The 27,290-nt window shown below is 46.2% G+C and overlaps 2 protein-coding genes and 1 long non-coding RNA gene across 3 annotated transcripts; 2 read left to right on the top strand and 1 right to left on the bottom strand.

Annotated features, from left to right (window-relative positions):
* Positions 1–524: 524 nt before the first annotated feature.
* Positions 525–14,960, top strand: EXOSC10 (exosome component 10). Its single transcript, XM_023940352.2, has 25 exons — positions 525–777; positions 1,620–1,756; positions 2,183–2,306; positions 2,786–2,890; positions 3,295–3,460; positions 4,210–4,321; positions 4,598–4,673; positions 4,810–4,920; positions 5,349–5,492; positions 5,811–6,001; positions 6,698–6,854; positions 7,430–7,578; positions 7,841–7,891; positions 8,629–8,740; positions 9,354–9,404; positions 9,926–10,004; positions 10,168–10,295; positions 10,667–10,762; positions 11,353–11,427; positions 11,861–11,948; positions 12,163–12,236; positions 12,776–12,956; positions 13,415–13,476; positions 14,153–14,226; positions 14,777–14,960. The coding sequence occupies exons 1-25, from the start codon at positions 649–651 to the stop codon at positions 14,805–14,807; spliced, it is 2,703 nt and encodes a 900-aa protein (XP_023796120.2). The 5' UTR covers positions 525–648; the 3' UTR covers positions 14,808–14,960.
* Positions 14,961–15,061: 101 nt separating this feature from the next.
* Positions 15,062–16,907, bottom strand: LOC111938582 (uncharacterized). Its single transcript, XR_002869023.2, has 2 exons — positions 16,797–16,907; positions 15,062–15,272 (listed from the first exon to the last, which is right to left on the bottom strand). It is a non-coding gene; the product is annotated as an uncharacterized LOC111938582 (long non-coding RNA).
* Positions 16,908–17,190: 283 nt separating this feature from the next.
* Positions 17,191–23,583, top strand: SRM (spermidine synthase). Its single transcript, XM_086860223.1, has 8 exons — positions 17,191–17,453; positions 17,593–17,713; positions 17,955–18,047; positions 19,467–19,620; positions 20,297–20,380; positions 20,698–20,843; positions 21,704–21,826; positions 22,392–23,583. The coding sequence occupies exons 1-8, from the start codon at positions 17,209–17,211 to the stop codon at positions 22,407–22,409; spliced, it is 984 nt and encodes a 327-aa protein (XP_086716349.1). The 5' UTR covers positions 17,191–17,208; the 3' UTR covers positions 22,410–23,583.
* Positions 23,584–27,290: the final 3,707 nt, after the last annotated feature.

Below are 27,290 nucleotides of genomic sequence, written 5' to 3'. Positions count from 1 at the left end.
ATTAAGCTGCTAGAGAGTGTCCAAAGAAGGGACAGGAAGACGATGAAGAGCCTGGAGAGGAAGAGGAGCCACTGAGAGCACTTGGGCTGAGGGGAAACTCATCGCAGTCTACAACTTCCTCCTGAGGGGAATAGGATGGGCAGGCACTGATCTCTGCTCTGTGGTGAGCAGGGAAGGCCTGGAGCTGTGCCAGGGAAGTTTTAGGCTGGATATAAGGAAAAGGTTGTTCCCTCAGAAGGTGGTAGGGCACTGAACAGGCTCCTCAGGGAACCATCATGACCCAAGGCTGCCAGAGCTCCAGGAGCATTTGGACAACACTCTCAGGTACAAGGTGGGATTGTTGGGGTGTCCTGTGCAGGGCCAAGAGCCGGACTCGATGATCCCACTCGGGATCTCCTGTGATTCTATGGGTCCCACCGTTGTTTGTGGGGGGAAAAAGGCCGAGTCTGCCTCACAAAAGCCCAGCCGGGGGAATGGCCCTCGGGGGATGATGGCCCTCGGGGCCCCACTCCCTCACAAGGGCTTGTCCTGCCCCGTCCTGCCGCTGGGGGCGCCTGCGGCCCCGCTGCTCTCCTCTCCCCCCTTCCCGCCACCCGTGCTGCGTTCTCGCGACAGCGCCGGATTCTCGCGACAGCGCCGCGCATCAACATGGCGGCTGCTGCCCGTGAGGAGAGCCCGCCGGTGCGGGCGGGCGCCTCCTGGATGCCCGCGGGCACTGAGGGAAGCAGCACGATGTCGACCCTGCCCGGGTTCGACAACCCCGACGCCTTCGTCAAGGTGCGGTCCGAGAGGGGCAGGGGGAGCGGGGTAGGCACTACCGCTCCCGGCGTGCCGTGTGCGCTCGGGCCATGCCGGGAGCTGTAGTTCTGTCCCGCGGGGGCCGCCTGGGGACCCCAGCCTGAGCGGGTGACACCCATAGGGTGTCCCCCAATGCGAGAAGGGGGCTATGGGCCGGGCCGGCGGGTGTGGGGGCCAGAGAGGTGTATCGGGGCCTGTTACCGGCCTGTGTCGGGCCCTGTTAACCACCGATTCCTGGAAATGCCACGGAATCGGGATCCTCGTGAGGGCCCGGCGCGATGGGAATTGCCCCTAGCGTTATAAATCGCAGCGTTAGCTCCCGTGTGTTTTACCTGTGCACGATGCTGCTTCCAGAGAGGGAATGGCTGCCAAATAGGAAGCGTTGCAGAGAATTGGGGTGTTTTGTTAAAGGAATAAAGTAATTATCTGAGTTCCTGCTGATTTAGAATTGTAGAATATCCTGAGTTGGAAGGCTCCCACAAGGATCGTCGAGTCCAGTTCCTGGCCCTGCTCAGACACCCGTACGATCCCACCTTGTGCCTGAGAGCATTGTCCTAATGCTCTTGGAGCTGTGGCAGCCTTGGGGCCGTGCCCATTCCCTGGGGAGCCTCCTCAGTGCCTCCAGTGCCTGATCACTAGTTTTCAGACTTTTATCATTTAAAGCTGTCTAAATGAACTACGTGAAATTACTCCTGGTGCAAAGCCCCACAATACCACACATCAGAACCATGCACTTCCAACCAGCCAGGCAAAGTGTGTTTCTATCAAAGAGTATCCTGAGTAAACAGAAACAAAATGCTGATAACGGTGTTCTTGCACAGTATGCTCTCGGCACAGTGGTGGCAGCAACAAAAGCATCTAATGGGCTTCCCCAGCCTGGTGATGAGTATGATTTCTACTGCAGCTTCCCTGGGTTCCGTGCATACTGCAGCACGCAGGGAGACCGCCTGCTCCACTGGTAAGGACCCTTTTGCATCCCTGGGCTACCAGAAGGTATCCCCCTTCTTTGGCAACTCCAAACTTGCCATAGATAAAAAGGTTTATTTCATACATCTGATTTTTAGCTGCTTCTCTAGCACTGGGCAGCTGAAGTGACAAGGTTAAAGAGGGCCTTTCATAATGACTGCCCGTGAAGGGCTGTGCACAGAGGAGCACCTGATACTGCACACATTAGGCTGTCCATTTTAAAAGTCATGTTTGTGAGAAACTAATTCTAACACTTAATACTGTGTAGGTGCTTTTTCTATTTACTGCACATGTGGTGTTATCTATAATTTGGTTTATTTTCACCCTTTGAAGTGCAGAAAGTCAAAGAGAACTGGATGTTTTAGTGTTTAGATTGCCTGCTTTCATATTGCTGACAGCTGTGCTGTTCTCTTGCAAGCATGAGCCAGGTGATGCAGTACCATGGCTGCCGGAGCCTCATGAAAGATTCCAGCAAAGTGACGGGGCTGGAAGATAAATTTGATATGCTGGTGGACTCCAATGATGTCATTCTTGAAAGAGTGGTAAGCAAATTATTGCTGGATGTGGTTCTTATGAAGTGTTCAGTTGTCACAAGTTTTCTTTTTTGTTGCAAGAACTTTAGTGGTAGTGCTGTCACAATTAGTTACTATTTACTCAATCTTATGTATTCCCTTTTTATTTTAAAAACCCTTCCAAATGCTAGGCTAGACATCCCAACAGCTGAGGTAGGTGGGCCAAAGGGGAGAGAAGATAATATTGGCATGTGTGAGGAAACTAAATACAATTTAACATAAAATCCTCACAGCCTGAGAACATGTCTGTACATTTTAGAGTGCTTCTCTGAAGAAACCCATCCCTGATGTTCAACATCCTCCTCCCATGTTTGTCTGTCTTGTGTTGCACAGAATGGGGGAGATGGCTATGGAGGTACCTACCTACATGACTTTCTTTACTCAGTCTGACTAGAGTGTCTGAGTGTGGTGATTTAACAAGTGTTTCACATTGTTTTTCTGGATTTTAGAGCATTTTATTGGATGAAGCAGCAGGAGTGAATAGAAACAAGCAGCCAGTTATGCCAGCTGGGTTACAGCCCCCACAGATGATCGTTTCCAGCTGGAACCGTAAGGTGAGGCCCCCATGCTCAGTTTGGCTGTGTTAGCTCAGCTGTTCTCCCAGCCATTGCACTGCCAGTTCTCCAGTGGAGTTGAGTAGTTAAATGTTCTCTCATGTTCTTTCACACATTCTGAGTACCTCTTTCTTTTTTCCTTTTCTCTGTTAATTCAAACTTGATTCTGAAATCTCTGTGCTTTCAATTGCCATTTCAGTTTCACATGCTCAGCAGCCTTTCCTGTGCTTATGAATTCAGGATCTTGAGTGCCAGTACTTTCATTCCTCACCAAAAAAATGTTACTTAGTTTTAAGTGCAGTGTATAACTCTTCCTCTGCATGCTGGATCAGACTGAGTAAAAGAAACTCTGGTTATCTGATAAGTCATGTTGGTTTTACCTCTGGTTTTCTTTTTTTGAATAGGCAGGAGAATTCCACAAGAGAACTCAGTCTGAAACATTCCGACTACTTCATGCCAAAAATATTTCTCGACCACAGCTTAAGTTTCGTGAAAAGATTGACAATTCCAACACTCCCTTTGTACCTAAACTTTTTGTCAAACCAAATGCTTTGAAGCCTTTGCCTGAAGGTAAGGGGTTTATTTTTTTGGGGGGGGTAATTTGTTGCAAGTATTTGACACAAACCTGTCCTCACAGTCTAGAGGAGAAATCACTGACTGTGAAAACAAATAGCAGGAGATGTTGAACATTTGGCTGTAATGATCGTGGTGACACTATTGTTTCCATATGTGTGATGTCAGAGTAGGTCAGCAAACAACATCTTCTTGCTGATGTACAGCAAATAATCTGTTCCAAGCAGATAATCTGCTGCTGCTTTTTACCACCTTGAACATACATGAGAATCACTGTTGCATGAGAACTCTTGACTAGTCTAGCTGGCTTTACAGATGTTCTTTCAGATGAGTGAGCTGCAGTAGGTGTGTGGGGAGACCTGCCTCTGGTTTTGGTGCTTTATCAAGGCTGCTGGTAACACCCTGTGTCGGTAACACATTCTGCTGCTGCCAGTTCATCTGTGTTCTGCACTGATGCTTTCAGTAACAGTTACTTTCAGTAACCAGGAATGATTGAATTTTTTTTTTCTGAAGATTTTTCAATTTCCATCCAAGCTTTTGAGTAAAACCACCTTGTGTCTTGCCTAAAAACAGACAAGTAACTAACCAAGTTGTTATTCGAGATACAAAATGACATCAAAAGCACTAAATTGTTAAGATTTTTGATACTTCATAAACTCTTGTGGTGGGTGGAGAGGGAGATAGTAGTAGGCTGAGAACATGTTACGTGGGGGACCCAGTCCAGTTATTCCATATTGGTTGTTCAGCCCTTACAAAAAGTGGACGGCAGAGAAAGGAGCGCCCTGAGGACTTGGATGTGCCAGCTGCTTTGGCAGACTTCATACATCAGCAGAGGACCCAGAAAACTGAGCAAGACATGTAAGAAACTAACCTGCCAGCAAGGTGCTTGGAGTCCCCTGGGTGAACCTGTGTGGTCAGACTGTGCTGATGCTCATCATGTTTAACAGTTCTGCATGTGTTTGTGTCCACACTACGTTGTGTGTGATTTGCTTTAGATCTCTGCAGTTATGTTAAACCTCTGCTTAAAAAGAGACAGAACAAGGGAAACTACCATAGCTGTCAAAGCCTCTGTGCTCTGTTTTCATAAAGAAGACTGGAATTTAGTCTATGCTTGTCTCTTCCTAATTTCCACAGGTTTGCTCACCCTTACCAGTATGAACTGGAGCATTTTTCTCCACCAGATGGAGTTCTCAAGAAACCTGAACTCCAGGTTGGTGCCTACTTTAATTTTAAACTACAGATGCAGTACATTTACAGCCATACTTGACAAATTTCAGGTTTGAGGGTGGAGTTGGGATTGGGAATTGACAGTGAACATACCATGCCTAATTCATTTGCTCTGCCAGATGTACAGGCCCATTGAGGAAACACCCTGTCATTTTATCACCACACTGGATGAGTTGGTAGAACTAAATGAAAAGCTGATGACTTGTAAAGAATTTGCCTTGGACTTAGAGGTAATCAAATTGCCTTTTCTATTTAAAAGTTACAGATGTACTTTTAGAAGCTAGGATACCATTATATTCTTCTGGGAGGGAGGGTGGTCTTCTGGTTGTTGTACTCCCTGACATGAAAAGACCATTCCTGACCCCTGATCTGTTAGATATTATCTATAAGGTTGAATTAAACTGTGTCAGTATTTGAAGTTTTCCAGTGGCAGGGCTGGCTGTGCACTTCTTAGTAAATTTGATCTTCTTTCAATTAATCCTATTTTATTTTTTTATGTCATCTTAGTGACTGCAAAGAGAAAGTTTGCTCTTCCAATTGTCTTTTTTTTTCTCAAAGAAATCCTTGTTGCTCTTTCTTCCCTCATTTGGAATGCTGTTTGTTTTATAGTATTATTTCTGTAATTAATCCTATCTTTCATCTCTCTTCCCTTTTTCAGCACCACTCCTACAGGACCTTCCTTGGCTTGACATGTCTGATGCAGATTTCCACCCGAACAGAAGACTTCATCATTGACACCCTGGAACTCCGCAGTGACATGAGCATCCTCAATGAGACCTTCACAGACCCTGCAATTGTGAAGGTCAGCAACAAATTCACCAGATTTTTTTTTTAAGTTTTTATTGTTGTTTTAGTTTAAGCTTTCTTATAGTTAAAATTACACTGTGTGCTCTGTCTTGGTGGCTTGATTCTGCTTTCACTATAATTTGTTCAGGAGACTGTTTCCTTGATGTTAGTGGTGAATTGCTTGCCAGACACACTTATTTAGTAGTTCTGTACTTAACAGTAAAAAACAGAGAAAAGAAATCTGGTCCTAGACACACAAGTATGAAAGCACAGCACTACCAGCCTGGAGTAGAAATGTTCTTCATATAATTCACAAATTTTTATGCTTTTCAAGGTCCTTCATGGTGCTGATTCAGATGTGGAATGGCTGCAGAGAGACTTTGGTCTGTACTTGGTGAATGTGTTTGATACTCACCAAGCTGCTCGTCTCCTCAACCTTGGCAGACATTCTTTGGACCACTTGCTAAAGCTGTATTGCAGTGTAGATGCTGACAAGAAGTACCAGCTGGCTGACTGGAGGATACGGTAAAAACTGACCCCTAAATGGGCTGGAGCTCCAAGGTAGCACTTCTCCTTGTTTGCATTGCTAGAGCTTCTGCTTGCAGGACCCATAGTTATAGGTTAGTCTCCAAGTGAATGAGCACAGCATTTACCTGGCTGTGCCCAAAGTTTCTGAGTGTTACATTTTCCCATGGTTTTAGAAAATGAGTTGTTTTTGGAAAGATCTGCAAAGATGAAGTAATGAAAGTCTAGAAGCCCACTTCTTAGGAACAGCCCTTAATCACTGCAGTGTTCTGGAGACAGTATTTGCTCCTCTAGTGCCTCCACAGAAACATTTAATCACCTGTGCAAGGTAGAGCAGATGGTGTTGGAGCAGTGATCTTGGCTATGCAGCTGTACCCTGCACACCACAGAGATCTTGAGTCTACTTTTGTAGGCTCTGCAGAGAGAAGAGAGCTATGACAAATACCTAGCAAGCAGTTCTGCCATGTGACTTCTGCACAGCAGTCTGCTCCCCAGCACACAAACAAGAATCTCAACTGGAGAGTGCACAGCATTTTACTGCTGTTGCCTAACCAATTTTCAGTAAGAAAACAGAATTTCCATGTTGCTTCTGGGGATGTCCCATATGCATTTTGCCCTAATATGCCTTTTAAGAGACAAGTGACTGTTTGGCAGGACAGCTGAAATGTGTTGGTGTAATTGTGGCTCTTTTTCTAGCCCTCTGCCTGAAGAAATGATCCGCTATGCCCGTGATGACACTCACTACTTGCTTTACATCTATGATAAAATGAGGGAGTTGCTGTGGGAGAGAGGGAAGGAGCAGCCCACACAGCTGCAGGTTGTGTGGCAGCGCAGCAGGGACATCTGCCTGAAGGTAAAGCTTCACCTGGTTTGATTACCTGCATTAGAGTATAGGATTAGGAGAGATGGCCCTATTTGCCTGTTCTATGTCTTTTCCTTTTTGTGTGTGTGAAAACATCCGTATAAACTCTGATTCAGTCATGTGCAGTCACTTTCACTAGCCTTAGCTTGGATTCAGATGCCTTTTTGCTCTTTTTGAATGCAAGTATTCCTTTGGCCTCACAATGCATTCAGGTGTGTCTCTTCTAAGAGAGAAGTTACATTTCTGGTTCTGCTGGATGTTCCTAGAAGTTCAAAGTCTCACTAGAGTTGCATTCGGAGACAACTATACTGTGCCTGTGGAAAACTGTCTGTGAAAGTAGGCTTTGTGTGATGTAGCAAAGCTGCTCCTGGATTTGATGAAGGTGGATTTCCCCTAACAATGGATTAGAAGTTTTTCAGGAATAGACTCCTTCCAATAATTAAGGATAAAAATCTCAAAGACACATTATACCAGAGTGTATTCAGTCCCCAGATGTGCATGTGAGATTCTATGTCTGAGAGAGGCAAAATAGAAAGCTCACGAGTGCTTCTTTTTTTCCTGTCCAGAAATACATCAAGCCCCTCTTTACAGATGAATCCTACCTTGATCTCTACAGAAGGCAGAAAAAACATCTTGATACCCAGCAGCTGGCAGCATTTAGGCTGCTGTTTGCATGGAGAGACAAGATAGCACGTCAAGAGGACGAGAGCACAGGGTAGGAAGTGAACCCTGGCTTAATACTTCAGTAAATCTCTTGAATTGTGCCCCTTCCATCCCTGAGATGGGACTACTTTTACCTGTGGAAATTACTGTACTACATCAGGCTGCTTGTTACACAGAAGTTCTGTGATGTTTCTTTTCTTTGTGACTAATTCATCATCTCAGAGTTGGTAATTGGGGCAGAGTTGTGTACTTTGAAGGTGTTGTTAATTGTTTTTAATGTTCTGTTACATTCATTCCACCTCTTTGTGTTGTAGATACGTGCTACCAAATCATATGCTGTTGAAGATTGCAGAGGAGCTGCCCAAGTAAGTTTTGTTCACACTGAAGGAGTCTTGATGTTAATATCCAGCAAGTCACTTCCAAGTGTGTAATTCCTTCTGCAGTTGGTCCCTTCCTTCCAGCTGTCAGTACAAACTGCTTTTCTTTATAGTTGTTCAGTTTGGAAGAGAAATTAATAGCAGTACTCCTTCAGAAGGCTCCAGACTTCTGGGATACATTACTAGGATTGTATGGCACTAATAAACCATATTCCTTTGCATTACTCTGTGTCACACATTCCCTCTGAGGTTCCTTCACATTTACAGAGCAAGAGAGGGGTGAATGCCCCCAAAACTTACTTGGATTTTTATTGCAGTTTCTAAAGGAGTGGGGAGGGCAAGGGACAGATCCCTCAAAACACTCAATTTATACAATATCTTCCTCAAACATTTGTCACTCATCACCTAACATCCATACTTGAGAATAATAAAAATACACCTTTAAAGGCAGGTCTGCTGCTGGGCTCAGCTTTCGTAGGTGAATACTGAATGAAATGATGATGAGGACAGACCACAGAAAAGTTAAGTGAGAGGAGAGCTGACTTGATGGCTTCTTCTCATCTGCACAAACCTGGTGCAGAATTTCATCACAGAGATTAATCTGACTTGTCTTTTTCTGTCACAGTCAGCATAGGGGTTATATCCAGTTGCACATCCTTCGAATGCAAATGCCCAACATACCAGCCATAAATACAGCACGCTGACTTTTCCTCCTCTCTTTTTAGAGAAACCCAGGGTATCATTGCTTGCTGTAACCCTGTCCCACCACTTGTTCGCCAGCAGATTCATGAATTGCACCTGCTCATTCAGCAGGCCCGGGAGATGCCTCTTGTCAAGGTAAGAGTAGCTTGTACCACACAGGGGACTGATCACTGGCATTCCCTGAGCCAGGCCTGGAGCTGAATGGTGACCTGTGATGATGTCTATGCTGAAGTTTGCTTTCTGTAGTAGAGCAGAAAGATTTGTTGCAGCTTCTTGCCTGGCTGCTGTGTAGTTTCCTGGAAAACCAGAGCTGTAAATGAACAGACACTGCTTGAACAGAATGCAGTTTGTCTTATACTGTACATCACATTTGCCTGTGTGAGGAAAAAACTGCACCTTGTGGAATTTGCTGGCCATGTAAATGGAATCAGAAATGTTCTACAGCTATGGTGAGGCAAAAAAAACCCAAACAACCTAGATGTAAGAAGTTCATTAGTTAAAATATATCATCAGCATGTTGATATTAATACAGCTTTCATCCTTTGGTGAAAAAAAAATCCATGAACAAGAACATGCCCTTTCTGTGTGTGGTGTTTAAATGTATAGCCAAGTGAAAACAGTGCAGGAGAAGAAGAAAGTAATTTTATTAACCTGCTAGCTTGTAATCAACGTGTTGAAAACATTGATAAGGTGGCCAGCCTAGAAGAAATGGGGCTTTTAAGTGACTTACCTGTCTCTCCTATTCTAGTCAGAAGCTATTTCAGCAGTCAAGAAGAGAGCAGCTCTACCCAACCCCGAGGTACTGCTTGCATTATATTTTTACTTAGTGTCTTCAGCCTTAAACTTGGAAACAAATGTATCAAAATTCTACCTGCAAGTAAATTGCTTCTCTCCGTTTTACAAGTCTCTGCTTTAGCTTAATGGTACCTTTCTGTGCCAGACTCTTAATATTACCAGCTGTAAGCTGGTATTTCACAAACCACCATAAAGCAGCACTTAAAGTTTCATCAGCAAACACTCTGGCTGCTGGACAGTTTCATGTATGTTGGAATATATTGACTGAACTGTAAGAAGTTGTTTCAGATGAGTTTCTGAGGCTGTTCTCTCTCATCATGTGTATGAAATAAAGCTCGTGGCTGTTTGCACAGGTAGCCTTTTGATGCCAGATGTAATGTGCTCTGACACATGAGCTGCACTAAGAGTATTTCATCTCTGAATTTTATCCTTTTTTTGGGATTTTCATTAAAGTGTCTCTGCAGTATGTAAAAATAATAGATTCATAGTGTACTAATGGGGTTTATAATTTGAATCTCTCTGCAGAAACTGGAGAATGCCCTCTTTGGACCACATGACAGTTCACGGATTCCTATGGATAATTTTCAGAATAACTCTGCCTTGGGTAATTTAGAGTTATCCTAAAAGCTGTGCTAATAATGCAGCGATGGAGTTTTCACATGAGGGAAATAAGCAGTCCTGAAAAAACTTTCAGGGAAACCTCATGACACAAAAGAGCAGTAAAATACACAAGACTCTAATAAAAATTTTGTCTCCTTTTCATGCAGACCCTGCACCAGTTTTGGAAGATGTTTGTCTCTTTTCAGAGAGTGAGAGGACAGTGGATATTCAAGATACTCAGCCAGAGTCTGAGTCAGCCTGTCTTATTGCTATTAGCACTGTCAGCATATTCAGTGTAAGCAATATGTTTGTGACAGTGTCAGTATTGAACTACTAGAAAACAGACTTAATAATCTGATAAAACTGATCAATTTTATCATTTAAAATAGTTTAACTATATCTGATAAAACTGTGTGCAAGTGTTGAAAGAGTCAAGATAGGAATGCATGGCAATGGTACTGAATTTTGATAGGCATATGGCCTAACCAAGACAACTGGGTTAGGAGGCCAGCAAGGTTAATTCCATTAATTCCATTCCATAATTATGTAGGGTCACTGCTGTCAGTGGGATTTCAGAGTGAGAATCAACATGGGATAAAACAACAGTAACCAAAGCAAAAGAATATTTGTGTTAATATTTCTTCCTTTTTTTTCCTTTTTTTTAAGGAATGTGATGAAAACGAAGGAAATAAGAGGACTTTAACCACTGCACAGCGGAAAGCTCAGCTAATAATGGAATCCTTTGAAAATCCATTTAAAATGGTAAAAGCTCCCAATAGTGGCACTCAAATTACCCAGTGCACAGGGTGCTCTGAGCTAGTTTTCCAGGCATATCAGAAGGGTTTAACAGAGCATCAGCTGCTGCTCTCTGACTGGAATCAAGGGATTGTCCTTCTTGCACAGACATGTGTGGACTTGTTTTCAAAACACATTTGAATACCTCTTGGATATAAGTCTTTCTACATAGTAAACAGACCATTCACTAAATTTTTTTAGTTTTAGGTTTTTCATCTGTCCTTTATGGCTAGGGATTAGTGAGCTGACTTATACTTGTCATGAATCAGAATAACAATAGAATTCTAGTAAATTACTAGAAAATAACATTTTTTCTGGTGTGCATTTGAAGGTTGGTCTGTTGGGGGCGTTTTGGTTTTGTGGGGAGGGGTTTTTAGTTGTTTTTTTCTTTAGTATTTCTCTTAGCAGTAGCTGTGGTGTCTTCTTTTTTCCCACAAGGTGGAAATCTGTAGAATATTTTTCCAGATTAACTCACTGATTTACAACAAGTAGCATTCTAGCAATGAGCTAAATGTCACATGCTGCTAAAAGCAAATTTTTTTTTTTCCTTTCTACAGTTTCTGCCTCCAGAGGAGAATTCTGCCTATGTCTCACAATCTGCAAAGTTTGACCCATCATCAAAAATTTATGAAGTAAGACTGGTGCTAAAATTTCCTGCCAAGTAGTACAAGAGAAACAAATAATTAGTTTATTTTCCATCAGGAGCCTCAGCAATGTAGATTTATTATTTTTTCCTTGGATACTTCTTGAGAAATTGAACATGTTTCTGTGACATTCATATCCTTTGAAGAACCAGGGATTGGAGACATTCTGCTCTATAGTCCCTGTCTGTCAAAGCTGAAGACTCTACTGAAGTATCTGCATTTATTTTCAAGGCTTGTTTGTAGCTTTGAAATTTTAAAGCATTTAGTTTTACTTCACATACAGCAGATATTAATCTCTTTTACAGTCAAATTTGATCTTTTGTACTCTTAATAAAGATCAGCATGTGTTAACAAGTTTATAAACAACTTCTTGATACAAAACTTTAAAGAAAGTGTTTGCAATAACACTTTTTCATTGCAGATCAGCAATCGATGGAAGCTGATGAGTCAGGCACCAGTACAAAAGAAGTCCAAGAATGAAACCAATACAAAAGCAGCCCAGCAGTCAGGTAGAGCCATTCTTCCCTTCCTTGGTGTGTCTGCCTGAATGTTTTTCCCAAGCTTCCTTGGGAAAAACATCCAGATGATGGATTTCCTGATGAATTTGTTAACATTTGTACTCTGTTTAGTTGGAGACTTGATACAAGCTGCTTGGATTGCTTTTTCTAAGCCCCTGGCTAACTTACTCCTGCTCTTTACAGTAATGTTTGTTTGTCTCCATAGCTGCCCATGTCCAGACACAGAAGTTGCATAAAAAGCCAGCACAGAATGTTGTATCTGTTCGTCAGCAAGCCATGGTATGTCATAGAATTCCTCCTTCCAACCATTGCTCATCTTGATTGTTACAACATAGCTCAGAATGAAACTCTGAGCCCTGTAACTGAAATACCTGAATGACAGTGTTCTGATTGTAGTCTTTCTGTGCTGCTGCCCTGGATGTAACAACAGGCTCCTGTTAATTGTGCTGTGCACATCACATCCCTCCGTGTGTTCAGCAGGGAATGTTTCCCACTGATGCATTTCTCCTCCTCACTTCCTTTAAACTTCCTGAGTTGTTTTGCATAGGTTCCCCCAAATATGCCAATGGGGCCACAGCAGATCTCAGCTTCCCTGTGAAATGACAGTTTGGCTTTCCATCAAAGTCCCTACTGTGAGGAGAAAAAAACATATTGCAGTTTAGACCCCAGGAAGAGCACTGAGCTTTCTCCCCATGCTATTATTGCCAAAGGCAAGAGCAGTCACTGGGGCCTGGCTCCATTGGGCAGTTAATTTGCCCAATGAGATGTTTTGTTCTCCTTTCTTATCCTTTTTTCTGTTCTTTGGGTTGCTTTCATAGGAGGAACAAGCAAATAGGAAGAGGGAGAGAGACAGAAGTGAAATGGGAGCAGAAACAGGAGCAGAGTTGCCAGCACAAGAAAAGAAGCGACAAAAAACCCCCCAGAAACCGGAGGAGCTGGAAGCAGCGAGGCAGTTTACCCCCTTTGATTACAGCAATTCCAACTTGAAAGTGTTTGCAGGTAAGATCTGATCCCTTGCTGGAGTGCTGCATGCTGTGGGAAATGTTACCAGCTGAGCCTTGAGAAGGCTGGGTGAGTGTGGGTGCCTATGCAGTACAGACTGGTACAACGGGATTACCTTATAATGAGGAAATACTTCAAGAACTGACTTGAGGAATGTACATTTTAGTGTCCTTTTTCTGGTTTGGAAACAAAATCCTGGAACAATTGGGCAAGTGAGTTGTGGATTTGGATTTTGTTTCTTTTATCTGTTTAATTTGAGCCAGGAACTGAGAGGCAAAGGAGATTTGATTCCTTTGTAAAGATGCACCTATTCAAAAACATCTCCTACCCTTAAAAGATTGTTCTGGATTTTACTGTGTGGGAGACTAGTGAAACCTCCATATCATCAGGGGAACACTGTGAAATGCATTGCTCTTTATAGAAAATTTTAGTGACAGATTCTCTCCTTTCTCTAGGAAGCAGCAAATCAAAACAGTCACCACAGTTTGATCCTGCCAAGCAAGCTTACACAGGCAAGGTATGGACCTGTCACAAAAGGAGGAACAGAGATGTGGGTGACTGTATGTACCCAGCCAAGGGCTCTCTGGGAGGGCACATGATATTTTCTGCATCTCCAGAACGTTCCCTAACAGCTGCTGAGATGCAGCTTCCAATCACAAATTCATGCTTTGTATTATTATTTTTTTTCCCATTCAGGAGGAGTTTTCTTGGGAGTCCCTCAGACTCTCTTGTTGTTTCCCATCTATTCATACATTGCTCACACTTTTGCCTCTATACATCACAAGCATGACATTTGGATCACAGCAAACTACCACAAATTCCAGTACCAAATTAAATTCTCAAAAATCACAGGCATTCCAGAGGTTGCAGAGCATGTCAGGTTTGTGTGTTGCTCATGTACCTCTCCAAGTGCTGGTATTAGGAACAGTCTCAGCTCAAAGATTTATTACTTAACTTATTGCTTATTGAGATTGAAAAGAAGAAAAAACTCATAAACAATCAAACCATTGATGAACAGACACAATGTTTTGTGCCTGTTTTGTGCATACTTAGAGAACTCTGTGACCAGGGAAGTCAATGAGCAGATTTCTGTGAGATTGGAAAGATCTGGCAGCACGTGAATCTCATTCAATATACTTGGGATAAACCTCACTGTGGTGCTGTTTTATTTATTTGTTTGTTTGTTTTTGCAGAAATTTGCTGGAGGTAACAAACTTCAACAGTCTGGGAACCGGAGCATGTCCTACCTGGCAGGGAAAGCTGAAAGGTGTGGTTTTATCCTGTTCTCATCCAGCTGGAGTGTTTGCACACCCCTGCCCCAGAGCCATGGGCAGAGCTTAACTATTATCCTCCCATGCTGTGGGAGCTTTAGCATGTGTTTAATGCAAGAGGTTGCATCACACCCTGACATCAGTTTAAAGGGGGAAAAAAAAACCCCAACAATTTAGGATTAATGCAATCAAAGACAAGTCTGGGTGGAAGGTTTGAAATGCTGAGATAAAAGTTTGTGTTAAAGGGTGTGGGAGTTGCTTTCTTTGATCAGAGATAGGTGGAAGTGGGGAGAACATCTGCCTAGCTTGGGAGGAGTGACTGTATGAACCTTCCTGTTCTGAATAGATACTTAGTGTTCAGCTTAGGGGATTTGATTATTGAGTGTTACTTAGTCATAAAAGAGCAACAGTACCTAAGGGCAGCATTGGAGGGAGAAGGGTGCTGTCTCAGTCCCCTCTCTTGATAGAATCATTGTAACATGGTCATTTTTCAATCTTGAGTGAATTTAGAGCAAGAGTTAAAGTGTTTGTTTGACTCTTTTGCAGGGGTTCCACGCATCACTGGCCAAAGAGATAATCTTTGTTACAGGACCTGTGGGAGTTGCTGCTGAATGAAACAATTGTTAGAAGTGTTACCACCACGGGAAAGCAAGTGCCAGTTATTGATCAGTTTTTGTACAGGAAAGTTTTTAAAACCATTAAAATTCCTTTTTTCCAAAAGGAAAAGAAACCCTCTGACCCACTTGTGTTCTCTGTGTTTCAAGATGTGATCCAGATATCTAAAAAATTCCTCCCAGGGATCCAGATATCTAAAAAATCCCTTTCCAGTGCTAAGGAAAAGCATCTTAATTGATGTCACTTTTGTTATATTGACATTGCTTTTTTTTCTTTCTAATTATACTCACATTGTTGCTTTGTTTATAATTTTCAAAGTTTATCCAGTGTCCTCAAACACAATCAGGCTGAACTTGTCACTTCCTGGAGCTGCCTGAAGTGCAGAAGCAGCATTTCATTGGAGCATGGGAGGAATCTCTTGGCATCTCTAAAGGTAGCACAGAAATAATAGAGATGCAGCAGATATGACTCAAACCCCAGCAGTTCAGAGAAGTGTCTTTCATGATAGACCTTGCTTACAAATTGAACTGCACAGCTCATCTCTTAGAACACAAGGTAATACAGGAAAAGAGCAAGTTTACTTCTCAGTATTTGTGTATTTTAATTGAAAGATTGTATTTTAAGGGGAAAAAAAAATGTGTAGGAGACCAATGGTTTCAGAGTGAAAGAGCAGAAGGGAAAAGCACAGAGTGGCAGTGTTGTGGTGGGGAAAGGCAGAGGATTCTGTGCTGCAGCTGAATCTCTACAGCCAAATTGACATGTCCAAGTTTTAAATACCCACAATGTTTCAGTCTTTGTACAAAGAGTAGCAGGAACAGTATAATCAGTATTTGATGGGTCAGTGACAGAGTTTATTCTAATGCAGACCCCTGACAGCTGGTAATATTGCTCTGGAGAAGTATGGAACACGACATTTTAACAGGGCTTTATTTTACAAAGACTATGAGGAGATTTAGTTTGTTTTCAATCTTTTTCCCTGTTTCTGGAAAATAGGGAGTGGAAGAAACTGAGAAGGGATTTTTCTCCTTGGGTATCTTGGTGTGCACAATGCAGACTAAGCAGCGCTGTAATGGTAGAACAGAGTCTCTTCTCACAGAATCTGCTTGCAGGGCTGGATATTGGAGAATGTTTTGGTAAAGAGGCAGTTAAATAGCAGCTGTCTCCAAGTGCATTTGCAGGGGCTGCCTGTTCCTTCCTTGTCAGCTTTACCAGTTCTTGTTATTTATTTAACTTGAAGAACAAGTGTTAGCAAAAGCCCTGTTAGCCCTGATTAAAATCTCTGTGGTTTAAATCCTCTGCTTCAAATTCCAAAAAAAAAGTGACATTTCAAGGTTGATCCTAATTTTGGACTTATGTTTTCTATTTATGAGTTGAAAAAGTTTTTAAAATGTCTTTAATTTAAGTGACTAGCAACTACATACATGCTTTATTCACTTGGTTGGAAGTTGTAGCACTGCATTTCCTGACTGTGAGGTTGTTTTACTGTTGTGCAGTTGCTGGAGGTCTTTGTGTAACCTGGCTGGAGAACTGCTCTTGGTAAAAGCTTGGTGCATTTCTCCAAAAGTCACATCACATTCTGTAGGGCTGCTGAGCCTCACCTGGGCCCACCAGCACTGGAACTGAATCTGATTTTGTGATATCCACACAATCATAGGAGGCTGGAGTTGGGAGGGCCACAGCAAGTCATCTCCCTGCTCAAACAGGCTCAGAGCACGCGGCACAGGATTGTGCCCAGATGGGTCTGGATTATGTCCAGTGAAAAGGGCTCCACACCCTCTCTGGGCAATCCATCCCTGACCTCGGTCACCCACACAGGAGAATTCTTCCTAAGGTTCAGCTGGGACTCCCCGTGCCTCAGTTTCTGCCCGTTGCCTTGTGTGCCAGTGCTTGGCACCCCTATGCAGAGCCCGGTTCCCTCTCCTTGGCATTTTCCCTTTGGGTATTTACACACCTTAACGAGGAGCCCTCTCACCCGTCTCTTCTCGAGGCCGAACAGGCCCAACTGCCTCAGCTCTCCCCAATCGCCCTCGCGGAATCCAACACGCGATCCCCTCTCCTCACACGCAGCCCGGACTCTTCGCGAGGGCCGCGGTTGTGCGGGCGGTGCGGGGCGGGGAGCGCTCGGTGCCCGGGGCGGGGAGCGCTCGGTGCCCGGGGCGGGGAGCGCTCGGTGCCCGGGGCCGGGAGCGCTCGGTGCCCGGGGCCGGGAGCGCTCGGTGCCCGGGGCCGGGCGCGCCCTTTCCCTGTGGCGGCGGGGGCGGCCCCGCTCGGCCCCGCTCGGCCCCGCTCGGCCCCGCTCGGCCCCGCTCGGCCCCGCCCGCCGCGGCCCCACGTGGCTCGGCCGTCACGGCGGGCCCGGGCCAATGGCGGCGCGGGGCCCTGCGCGCGGCTCCGGCGGGGTCAGGCGGCGGCGGGAGCCGAGCGCAGGTGGCCCGGGAGCGGCCGCTCCGCTCCGCTGCGGGATGGAGCGCGGCGCGGCGGCGCTGATCCGCGAGGGCTGGTTCCGCGAGACGTGCCGCCTGTGGCCCGGCCAGGCCATGTCGCTGCAGGTGGAGGAGCTCCTGCACCACCAGCGCTCCCGCTACCAGGAGATCCTCGTCTTCCGCAGGTGCGGGAGGGCGGCCCGGGGCGGCGGGTGGGCGGCGGGGCCGGGCAGCGCCATGCGGTGGGGCCTGGCGGAGCGGAGAGGGGGCGCGGGGGAGCGCGGCCCCGGGCCGGCTCCAACCCCGCTTCCCCGCTCTGCCCAGCACCACGTACGGCAACGTCCTGGTCCTGGACGGGGTGATCCAGTGCACGGAGCGGGACGAGTTCTCCTACCAGGAAATGATCGCCAACCTGCCCCTCTGCAGCCACCCCGACCCCCGCAAGGTGAGTCGTGCCCGGCCCGCACCCCGGGGTCCCCCCCAGCCGGGATCTGCGGAGCCACCCCGGGCCCTGCAGGGCTGCCGGGGCCTGTCGGGGGCCACTCGCGGGCCCCGCGGTTCCTCCCCGGGCTCGGGGCAGCGCGGGCCCCGCTGCGCTCTCACGCCGCTCTCCTTTGGCCGCGCAGCCAAAGTTCCACCGAGCCGAGCCCGCTGACAGCCCCGTGCTGTGCCCTCTCCTCTGCCAGGTGCTGATCATCGGCGGCGGCGACGGGGGCGTGCTGCGGGAGGTGGTCAAACACCCGACCGTGGAGTCCGTGGTGCAGTGCGAGATCGATGAGGTGCGTTGTGCTGCGGGCAGGAGCCCCGGGAGCTCGGGCCTGGGGCCGGCCGGGCTGCCCAGCAAAACCAGCCCGGCTTTCTCAGCATCCACCGGAGCTGCGCTTTCACCTGCTGGCTCTCGTCAGCACCGGGCTGCTGGTTCTGCTGGCGTGACAATGACAGCGCCACCTCTTTGCCTTACAAGTCATCTACGTGGCAGCTGGCTGCCTCTTCCATGTGATTTCTTTCACACGCGTACGATTGAGGCCCTTCCAGGCAGACTTGGGCCAAGCACGGGATCTGGAGGAGCGCCCTGGCTTTTTGGAGGTGCTGCTTTTTCCTCTCCCTCGCTGCCGAGCACAGTTCTCCTTGCCGAGGAGGATGGTTGCTTTTGTTGAGCAGTCTCTTGTAACCAAAATCAGGAAATAAGCAGCAGGGATTTGCTTCTGTGATAAATGGGCCATTCGCTTTAGAAATTATAATAATTTTTTGTGTAGTACAACAAACTTGGAAGGGAGGAAGTCACTCCCAGTTTCCAGGGTGTGTTAAGGCTTTGGGTTATTGATGCTGACTGTTACAAAGTGGGCACCTGCTAAGAATCAGCCTGGCACTGGTAATCTGCTCAGAGGCCTCCAAGTGAGAGTGGGTGTTAGGATGTGGGCTGGCAACTCTGTCAGACCACTGAATTTACTCTTTTCCCAGTCTCCCTCTCAGCCAGTTTTATTTTACTCTACTTTACTCAGCCTGATATTTTACTTTCTGAGAAAGTTTTGCTCTGTTAAGGACAGGAAACATTGCTAAATGAGATTGTGTGCTCTGCCTGCCAGCTAAGTAGGCAAACATCCCTGGTTTTAACAAGCACTGCCTGACACCAGCATATTTTTTTGTTTTTGCCAGCTGTGAGAAGCTGGTAGTGCTCAGTACAATTGCTGGGCCCAGGGCAGTGACTGTCTAACAATTTTAGAGAGAAAACTTTATTTTATAAAGAGATTGATATAATGGCTATAGTGCAGAGATGGGGATATTTCTCATCTTGCATTCAGAAACCTGCTGGCATGGTTTTACTTAGGAAGAAAAATAAATAGATTTAGCAGAGATCACCTATGCAAGCGATGTTCTGTAGGGAAAAGGAGCACAGAGCAGTCTGAGCTGTAATCATATTTGCTCGGTTCCTCAGGGAGCTCTTGGAGCTCCAGGTTTTTGTTGAGTTTGGCATGGACAGACCAAGAATGTCACCAAACCCCAAGGCTGTAGGAAAAGGCTGAGAGTTGCTTGCTGGCTGAAGATGCTGGCAGCTCTTGTGGATTTCACTGGCGAGTCAGACTTGAGCTGAAGGAAGGAAATGACTCATGGTGCTGTTCTTCCAGTCACAACTGCACAGTAGTCTGAGAAGCAGCTTCTTGTAAGCCTCTGACCCACTTGTGCTCTCTGTGTTGCAGGATGTGATCCAGGTATCTAAAAAATACCTCCCAGGGATGGCAGTGGGCTATTCCAGTGCTAAGCTGACCTTGCATGTGGGAGATGGTTTTGAGTTCATGAAACAAAATCAAGAAGCCTTTGATGTGATTATCACGGATTCGTCTGACCCCATGGGTAAGAATTCTAGCCACTGCTTTCCACATCCCTCCTTCATTTTTTTTCTTCTGCCTACCTCTTGGAAGTTATGCCAGCCTGCTCAGGATCCTTTCGAGTGAAAAGACTCTTGCTGACTTGGTTCTTTTAGTAGGGGAAGGATGGAAACCATGAAATTGTATTAGCAGGCCTTCAAGCCAGCCTTTTACATTTCTCTCCTCAAAATTCAGCTCCAGCAACTATTTCTTCTGGCAGAGTTGTTCCCTGAGTCCAGCAATCCCATGGGAGATACAGCTGGCAAGGGCAGCTTTGCACATGTGGCTCACACACTGCTGCTGCAGCCCCTACCCCAAAGACAGCTGTGGTCAGGCTGCTGGATTCCTAAAGGGGGAAACTGAGGTAGAGAGGGACCAAATGTAGATATGGCACCTCATTTTAGCAACCCATCAACGAGTCTGAGTCATCTTCAGTCTTGCTCTAGTCAACACAGAGAGAGGCATCTCTAAAAGGCAGTTTGGAGCAGGAGTTCTGCTTAAAAAATGCTCTGTGAAGCAAGAGGCAGCTGCTAAGACTTGGTTTAATGTAGGACCTGGGCTTGCTATTTAGCCAAGCTAAAATTCTGACTGTTTTGCCCCTGCTAGGTGCAGGCTGGGGTTAACCTAGGCTCAAAACTTTTCTTTATTCACCTTTGTCCCAGGTCCTGCAGAAAGTTTGTTCAAAGAATCTTATTACCAGCTGATGAAGACAGCTCTGCGAGAAGATGGGATTCTCTGCTGCCAAGGTGAGGATGCTGTCCCTGGGCAGAGGCTGATGCCACAGACCTTTACATACCAAGGGGGAGGCACAGAGGGGATTCTTCCTGGGGAGATGTGATGCAGGGAGTGAAACAAGTCACCTCCCAGGTAAAGCAGTGGGTTTGTCTCTGTCAGCTCATTAATTATTGGACTGGGCTTAGCAAAACTGGCATAAGGGTCTTGTCTTTGAAACCACATGAGCTGTACAGGTTGAGACTTGGAACCACTGCTAACCTGGCACAGTTCTGTGCAGGGAAAAGGGGCAGCTCTCACCTTGCATCCTGACTTCCTTTTCTCCCTGCAGGAGAGTGCCAGTGGCTGCACCTGGATCTCATTAAGGAGATGCGTCAGTTCTGCAAGTCTCTGTTCCCGGTTGTGGAATACGCCTATTGCACCATCCCCACGTATCCCAGCGGGCAGATTGGCTTCATGCTCTGCAGCAAGAACCCTGTGAGTTTCAGGCACCTCAGGTGTCCTTCTCCATTCCCTAGAAGTCTGCCTGAGGCTGTTCCTTGCAGAACTTGAGCTGTGGCACTGGACTCTCCCAGCTGTGGGGTCTCAAGGTTCTTGATGGGGCCTGGCTCTGCCAGCCCAGAGCCCCAGAGCTGCAGTGCAGCCTGCTCAGTGCTGACTGAAGTGCAGAATGGACCAATTGCTTTAGAAATTATAATCATTTTCTGTCTAGTACAACAAATTTGGAAGTCATTCCCAGTTTCCAGGGCGTGTTAAGGCTTTGGTTTATTGATGCTGACTGTTACAAAGTGGGCACCTGCTAAGAATCAGCCTGGGACTGGTAATCTGCTCACAGAGGCCTCCAAGTGAGAGTGGGTGTTAGGATGTGGGCTGGCAACTCTGTCAGACCACTCAAGTTTACTCTTTCCCCAGTCTGCTTCAATGTGGCTGTCAGATGGGTTTGGGGTGGCAGCACTGCTGCACTGTACATGATTAATCTGGGATGCTGGCAGCATGCACCGTGCCAAACTTAACACAAACATGGTTTCTCCTTCGAAGAGCAAAGCCTTGTTTCTTGGATGCTCAGGCACTCTCACAGCTTCATCTGGCACATGGCTCATGCAGTCTGACCTCATGCACTGACATCTGTGCATGAGTGCTGCTCACAGGAGTTACAGAGCATAAACCCCAGCCCTTGGAACTGGGGCTGCGCAGAACCTTTGACCTCATACTAGAACAGAAAGTTATTTGTTCTCCTGTGAGTCATCTCAGTTCTCTGCCATGGATCAGAGTGCCTGTCACACAGCCTTTGGCTCGTTACCCACATAATCAGAGCTACCTGACTTTGTTTTTTGCAGAACACAAATTTCCGGGAGCCCGTGCAGCAGCTCTCGCAGCAGCAAGTAGAGGAGAGGAGTCTGAAATACTACAACTCTGAAATTCACCGAGCAGCATTCATTCTGCCAGAGTTTGCACGGAAGGTAAGCCAGGCCGTGCCACAACACCTCCCTCAAGGATGAAGTAGGAGTGGGAGTAGATAGGACTGAGGATTTCCTGCAGTCCCAAAGACTTTTGTGGGCAAGTCAGAGCAGGACAACGTTTTGTATGAGAGAGCAGAGTATGAGTCAGTCAGGGAAGACTAGAGTTCATTTAGGAGCTGTTCTTTGGGCTGATGTCCCATGCCTTGATGACAGATCCCTCCTGCTTCACCTGCCAAAGCCAGGTCCAAGAGCCTGCAGAGCTGGTGTTTCCCACTGGAAAGCTCCAAAAGTCTTAGATAAAATGTGCTTGTGATTTCTAGTGCAAACCAGAGGGCAAAGAAGGGATGCTCCAGTGTAGCTCACTCTTGCTTTTTGAAGGATGGTCTTTATTTTCACATGATTCCATCATCTCCCCACTGCAGGTTCCAGAAAAAAGAACTCCTTAGAGTGTCATAGGCATGAAGGCAAATACCATAAGTGTATTGCAGAGTGATTCATATTTCTGCTGCAGCCTGGCAGAGCTGAGGCAGCTCCATCCTGACAGTTTGTCTTTGGCTCTCTGCAGGCCCTGAGCGATGTGTGAGGCCGAGATGCTGCTTCCTTCCTTCAAGCTGGACTCTGAGATCATCAGTGATGTGGCTGGGATCTTCTCAGCAGACTGCAGATTTGCTCTCCACTGTGTGGGATTGTTTAACCCTTGGCCAGCCAACATTCCCTCTGATGTGTTAAAGATGATGGGGCATAAGCCAGATAAGACTATTGAAAAGGTCCAGTGACTTATTGCGTGAGGTCAAAACTGTTCTTTCCAGTGCTGGAAATGTAAGATGTCTTTTTCCTTTCTCTCCTCCCTGCACCCATTCTAAATTCTCCCAACCACACCCCACACCCCCCCAACTGACATGATGTATTTATAACTGACACATATTTCTGTCTGGTGGTCTGGGAAGAGTTCAAAGGGTCCCTGACTCAGCCTTAAGCACAGAGAGAGAGAAAGAGAGAGAGAGAGAGCTTTGTGCACAGTTAGCTCACTCTCTCCTCATGGGAGCTTCCTGCTGCTGACACATTTTGACTGGTAACAGGTCTGAGCCTTTGTGTCCCACTGCCCTGCTGTGACTCCTGCACTGCCCTGCAGCACAGCTGGAGAAGTCACAGTGCAAACTGTTGCCATTGACAATAGGTCTCCCTCCAACCCTGATGGAGTTGCAGTATTAAACACCAGCCAGGCAGGCTGGCAGCAGTCTTGTGGCTTCTTTTTTGGTTGTTAATTTTTAAAATTGATCAGAAACAGAAGTGCTGAGGTGCCAACAGGCTGACTCCTGTTCTTACCTCTTGCCCTCAGAGAGGTTCCAAAGAATGTTTATCAATATGGTGACAGGTGCTTTATATATATCTAGATCTATAGATACATAAATATATATCTATAGATATTTAGATATATAAAAAACAAACCTTAGCTCCATTGCCTGATGTTCAGTACTGATGCTGGGGAGTCAGTTGTGCTGACAAATCTCTCATCTCAGTCATGTTGAGACGCCTCAGGCCTGGGTATTTGCAAGTCCTTAGGAGGCATCATTATTTCCAATGCTGCCCCCCAGATGCATAATTTGTTTTTCACTGTACTCTGTAAGATGGATCTGCCTTCACTTCTTTACTTCTGTTCTGAAGATTCCGTGGTGTGGGAATCACTCTCCCAGCACAGCCACTGTGCCACTGTCACTCCCTGCACTCAATTAAACACTCGGCTCTGGTTAAGGTGACATCAGTGTGGGTCAGTGTTCTCTGGGGAGAGAGTTGGGGGGAAAACCAGAGATCCTGAAGGTTTGCTGTGCTTCCAGGTGCACTCTCTAGTCGGTCTGACTTCCTCTCTTATGTTTAGGGATGATGAGTTATCATCAAAATGAAGTGCTGCAGTGCGATCCCATTGCATGTTTTGTGTTGTGGTGTAGCTGCCCAATAACTCCTCTCATCCTCTGTGCTGCAGACTCAGTACCTGCTATCCAAGCTGTTCTCCAGTCCAAATGCTGCCTCTGTCACAGTTTTCCAAGTGCTTTTCCAGCTGCCCATCTCCCTTCTGCTATCAGGTAGCTCCTCTCAGCCCTGGCCCCATGGAGCTGCACCTTCTTTTCCACTGCAGCAATGGTGGTGCCTCGGGGGCTCTGAGGGCTGAATCACTGATTCAGGCTGGGGAAAGGCATTAGGTGGCATTAAGAAAAGACAAAAATGCTCCTTCTGAGAAGCTTTTTGGCTTGGTAAGAGAGAACTAGAAGAAGCAGACTTCAGCAGGGGTTGGGGTTGAGCTTTGCCATAATAAGTGACCCTACAAACAGTACAGGTGCTCCAGCCACTGTGTGCCCACAGCAAAGGATTTGTGGGGTCAGTACTCTCCTGCTTTCTCCTGTTTCTGATGAGACCTGGCACTTCTTTCCTTCTGCCACCTGTATTGGTACAGTTTCTTTGTGGTCCCAAGCACTGCTGAGCTGCAGAGCTGAGTCTAGATCTCTGTATTCTGGTGTTGAGAAGATAACACCTATTCTTCTCTTAATTGTCTGGGTGACTGTCTTCTTTCTCACACAATTAGTTTGGGTTAATGAGGCAGTTTCATTGCTCCATTCTTGTATTTTTATAAGGAGCAGACCAGTAATGGAGGCTGGTTCTAGCTCCTCCTGTTGAAATTCCTGTGGGTCCTGAACCTCACTCAGCCTTTCATCCTTGACAGAAAATGAGCTCAGTCACTTTCCCCTAGAATGGGAATCAAGACCAGGACTATGGTCTGGGAAGGCCTTAGAGCAGCAGCCAGCCAGTAACAAGTTCAAGCCTTTCACCCATCCTTGGTGAGTACAACAATGCCCAGGAGGGAAAAAGCTTCCTCAAACCTGTTGTTGGCCTCACAACAACAACTAATTATTCCTTCTGGTTCTTTGAGCTCTCTCCAAATACGTGAGTTCAGCGAGTGGCCAGTGATGAGAGCAGAAGACAAGACTGTTTCTCATCCAAGTCACACATACTCTGTCCACAAAGCCCTATAAATCTAGTTTCTGAGTGATTCCAGTTCACTGTTCCCCACAGAGAGTTCCAAACACTTCAGTGCCTTCAATGTGAGAAGACAGAGTTCAGTGCCTGAATCAACACTCATTAAATGAATGCAGCAAGAGAGGGAGCAGGGCCTTGTGCAGCTGTGGCTGGTTCCACCTGAGCAGCTCTGAGCTTCAGGACATAAAAATCACCCCTGTGCTGAGCACTGCCACAGCTCTACGTGCCCTGGGAGCTGCTGGGATGGTGTTTGGCACCTGCAAGGTGGTTGTGTCTACAGATCCATCATCCCTTCCACAAATTTGTGTCTGAGCTGTTATGCTGCAGGATGTGGTGGCCAAGGGACGCTGGGGGTTGAGGAGACACTGGAAATTTGGGTAATGCTCAACAGGAGGAAACTGTGGGGTCTCATGTAGAACTGAGCACTGACCACTTTTGCAGTGTCTCCAGGTGGGCAACTGAAATACCTTTTTCAGAGTTTTAGCTGCCATTTGCCTAAGGCTAGTTAAGCAAGACTTCATAAGCAAAGAGTCACAAAGGTGATGTTTGTCTAGACATGCTGCAGTCGTGTTCCAGCATCTAATCCAGCCAGGAGCATGTGAACAGGGATAGGCTTTGTCCCAGGTAGCGTAAAATGTCAGAGCAGGTGGAGACAAGCAAGGGAATGGAGGCTGATGGGCTTTTTAATCCATTGCTTAAGTTGCTTGGCACCTTTTGAACTGTGTCAGACTGCCCTGAGCTTTAGTCATTGAACTAACTCAGTTTTTAGAAATTCAGAAGAGTTTCAAAAAATTGAGAGAAACCTCTTGCCTGTATCTCTTGAGCCTTTTCAGTCAGTTAATTGGCCTGAGTGTCATATTGACCCAGAGCTGATGTTATTGAGGCCTGGCTGAATTATTGATGGAGCTTGGCTGGAACAAGAGGCTGTTGAAGAATGACATTCATCAGAACAGCAAGCAGTCAAATCAGTAAGCAAGCAGTCAAAAAAGTATTAAAAAGTGCCACCAGGTTCACATAGAGGAAAGTTCCTTTGCTAAAATGATGGGGGAAGAAGAGGGTTTTCCCTCAGATCTAGCAGAAGAGCCAGGCAAAATGCTGTTACAAAGATGAGAAATCTAAAGTTAAATAATGAGAAGTCTGGGGAAATGCTCTTTCCTACTCATGTGTTGGATGGAGTTTATTCCTTCTAAAATATGTAAAAGATGGGGAACTGGAGCCACAGAATTGCAGTTATAGCACAGTGATGTGTGAAGCAGATAAAGATGGGGGTGTTTTACACATGGTAGGGATCTCAGTGCAGGCCTTTCAAGGACAGCAGCTCCTTGAACTGGTACTTAAGGGCTGCTGCAGCAACCCACAGCCAGGAAGGAATTCACTAAACAAAGCTAATTCTGTGTGAAGAGCAAGATATCATGTATATGATACCTCTGCATGTGTTTTGCCTCCTTAAGCTGTAGGAGAGAAGTAACCAGAACCTCACAGGATCTGCAATTCCTGGTTAAGGCTCTCCCAGCCATGCAGGACCTCCTTTAGTGCTCCCAGTCTCACAGACCCATGTGTCAACACCCCTGGTGAGGTCTTGGGATTGCCACGAGGTGCAGTGCATAAGCAATCCCTCAGATAATCCAAATGGTAAAGGAATGTTTCTATCCAGCTCTTGTCCAGCCAATCTTGTCACCAATGGGACAATTCTGGTGTAACAGAGGGCATGAGTGTGTGGCAGTAGACAATACCAAACTGCACAGCCTGAAATGCCTCCTGCTTGGAGCCAGGCAAAATGTTTCAGTGTTTCCTATTCTTAAATAGGAGAGTTTAATAGTGAGTAGTTATTTCTGAGGAAGATTTTTGGTGGAATAATTGAAATGTTTAACTGCATGCAGTCAAATAACAGAAGGCTTTGAGCATACAGGTGAAACTTTTTGCAGTCCCTTTGGGGCTGGCACACAGAGAAGGCTCCCCCTCCCCAGAGAGCTGTGACAGGCTTGTGATTGTGAGAGCAGCATCCCCATGGTTCTTCCTCCCCTCCTCAAACCAAGACATCCTCCTCTTCCTCCTCCTCCTCCTCCTGGCAGCTGCTCTGAGCAGGGATGAGGCTCCTGCCATCTCTTCCCTGGGTTTGTTAGATTAGTGCCAATGAAAAGCCATGGCTTTTCATGAAACAGCCATCTGCACACTCCTCCAGGGCCCTGGGGAGAACAGTGCCAGGGAAAACTGCAAACCTGGCCTGTTTAATGAGCTCTCATTTCAAGCCTGTGAATGAATTGGTTTCCCCTTCCAGAAAGGCTCACAACTGTCAGCTAACTATTGCTTTATTTATTGCATTCACCTTTGTAACCTGAGGGAAGAGAACAAGGTTTCCAATGACAGGAAGGTATTTTAGCTTCCCTCTGCTGCAGGTGAGTGCCTTTACCTTTGGGAACCAGAAACTTCTGGA

The sequence above is a fragment of the Cyanistes caeruleus genome, chromosome 22 (genome assembly GCF_971803275.1).
Source record: "Cyanistes caeruleus chromosome 22, bCyaCae1.hap1.1, whole genome shotgun sequence".
In the NCBI taxonomy this organism is placed as follows: Eukaryota; Metazoa; Chordata; class Aves; order Passeriformes; family Paridae; genus Cyanistes; species Cyanistes caeruleus.
This window is presented reverse-complemented; position numbering and strand designations above follow the sequence as displayed.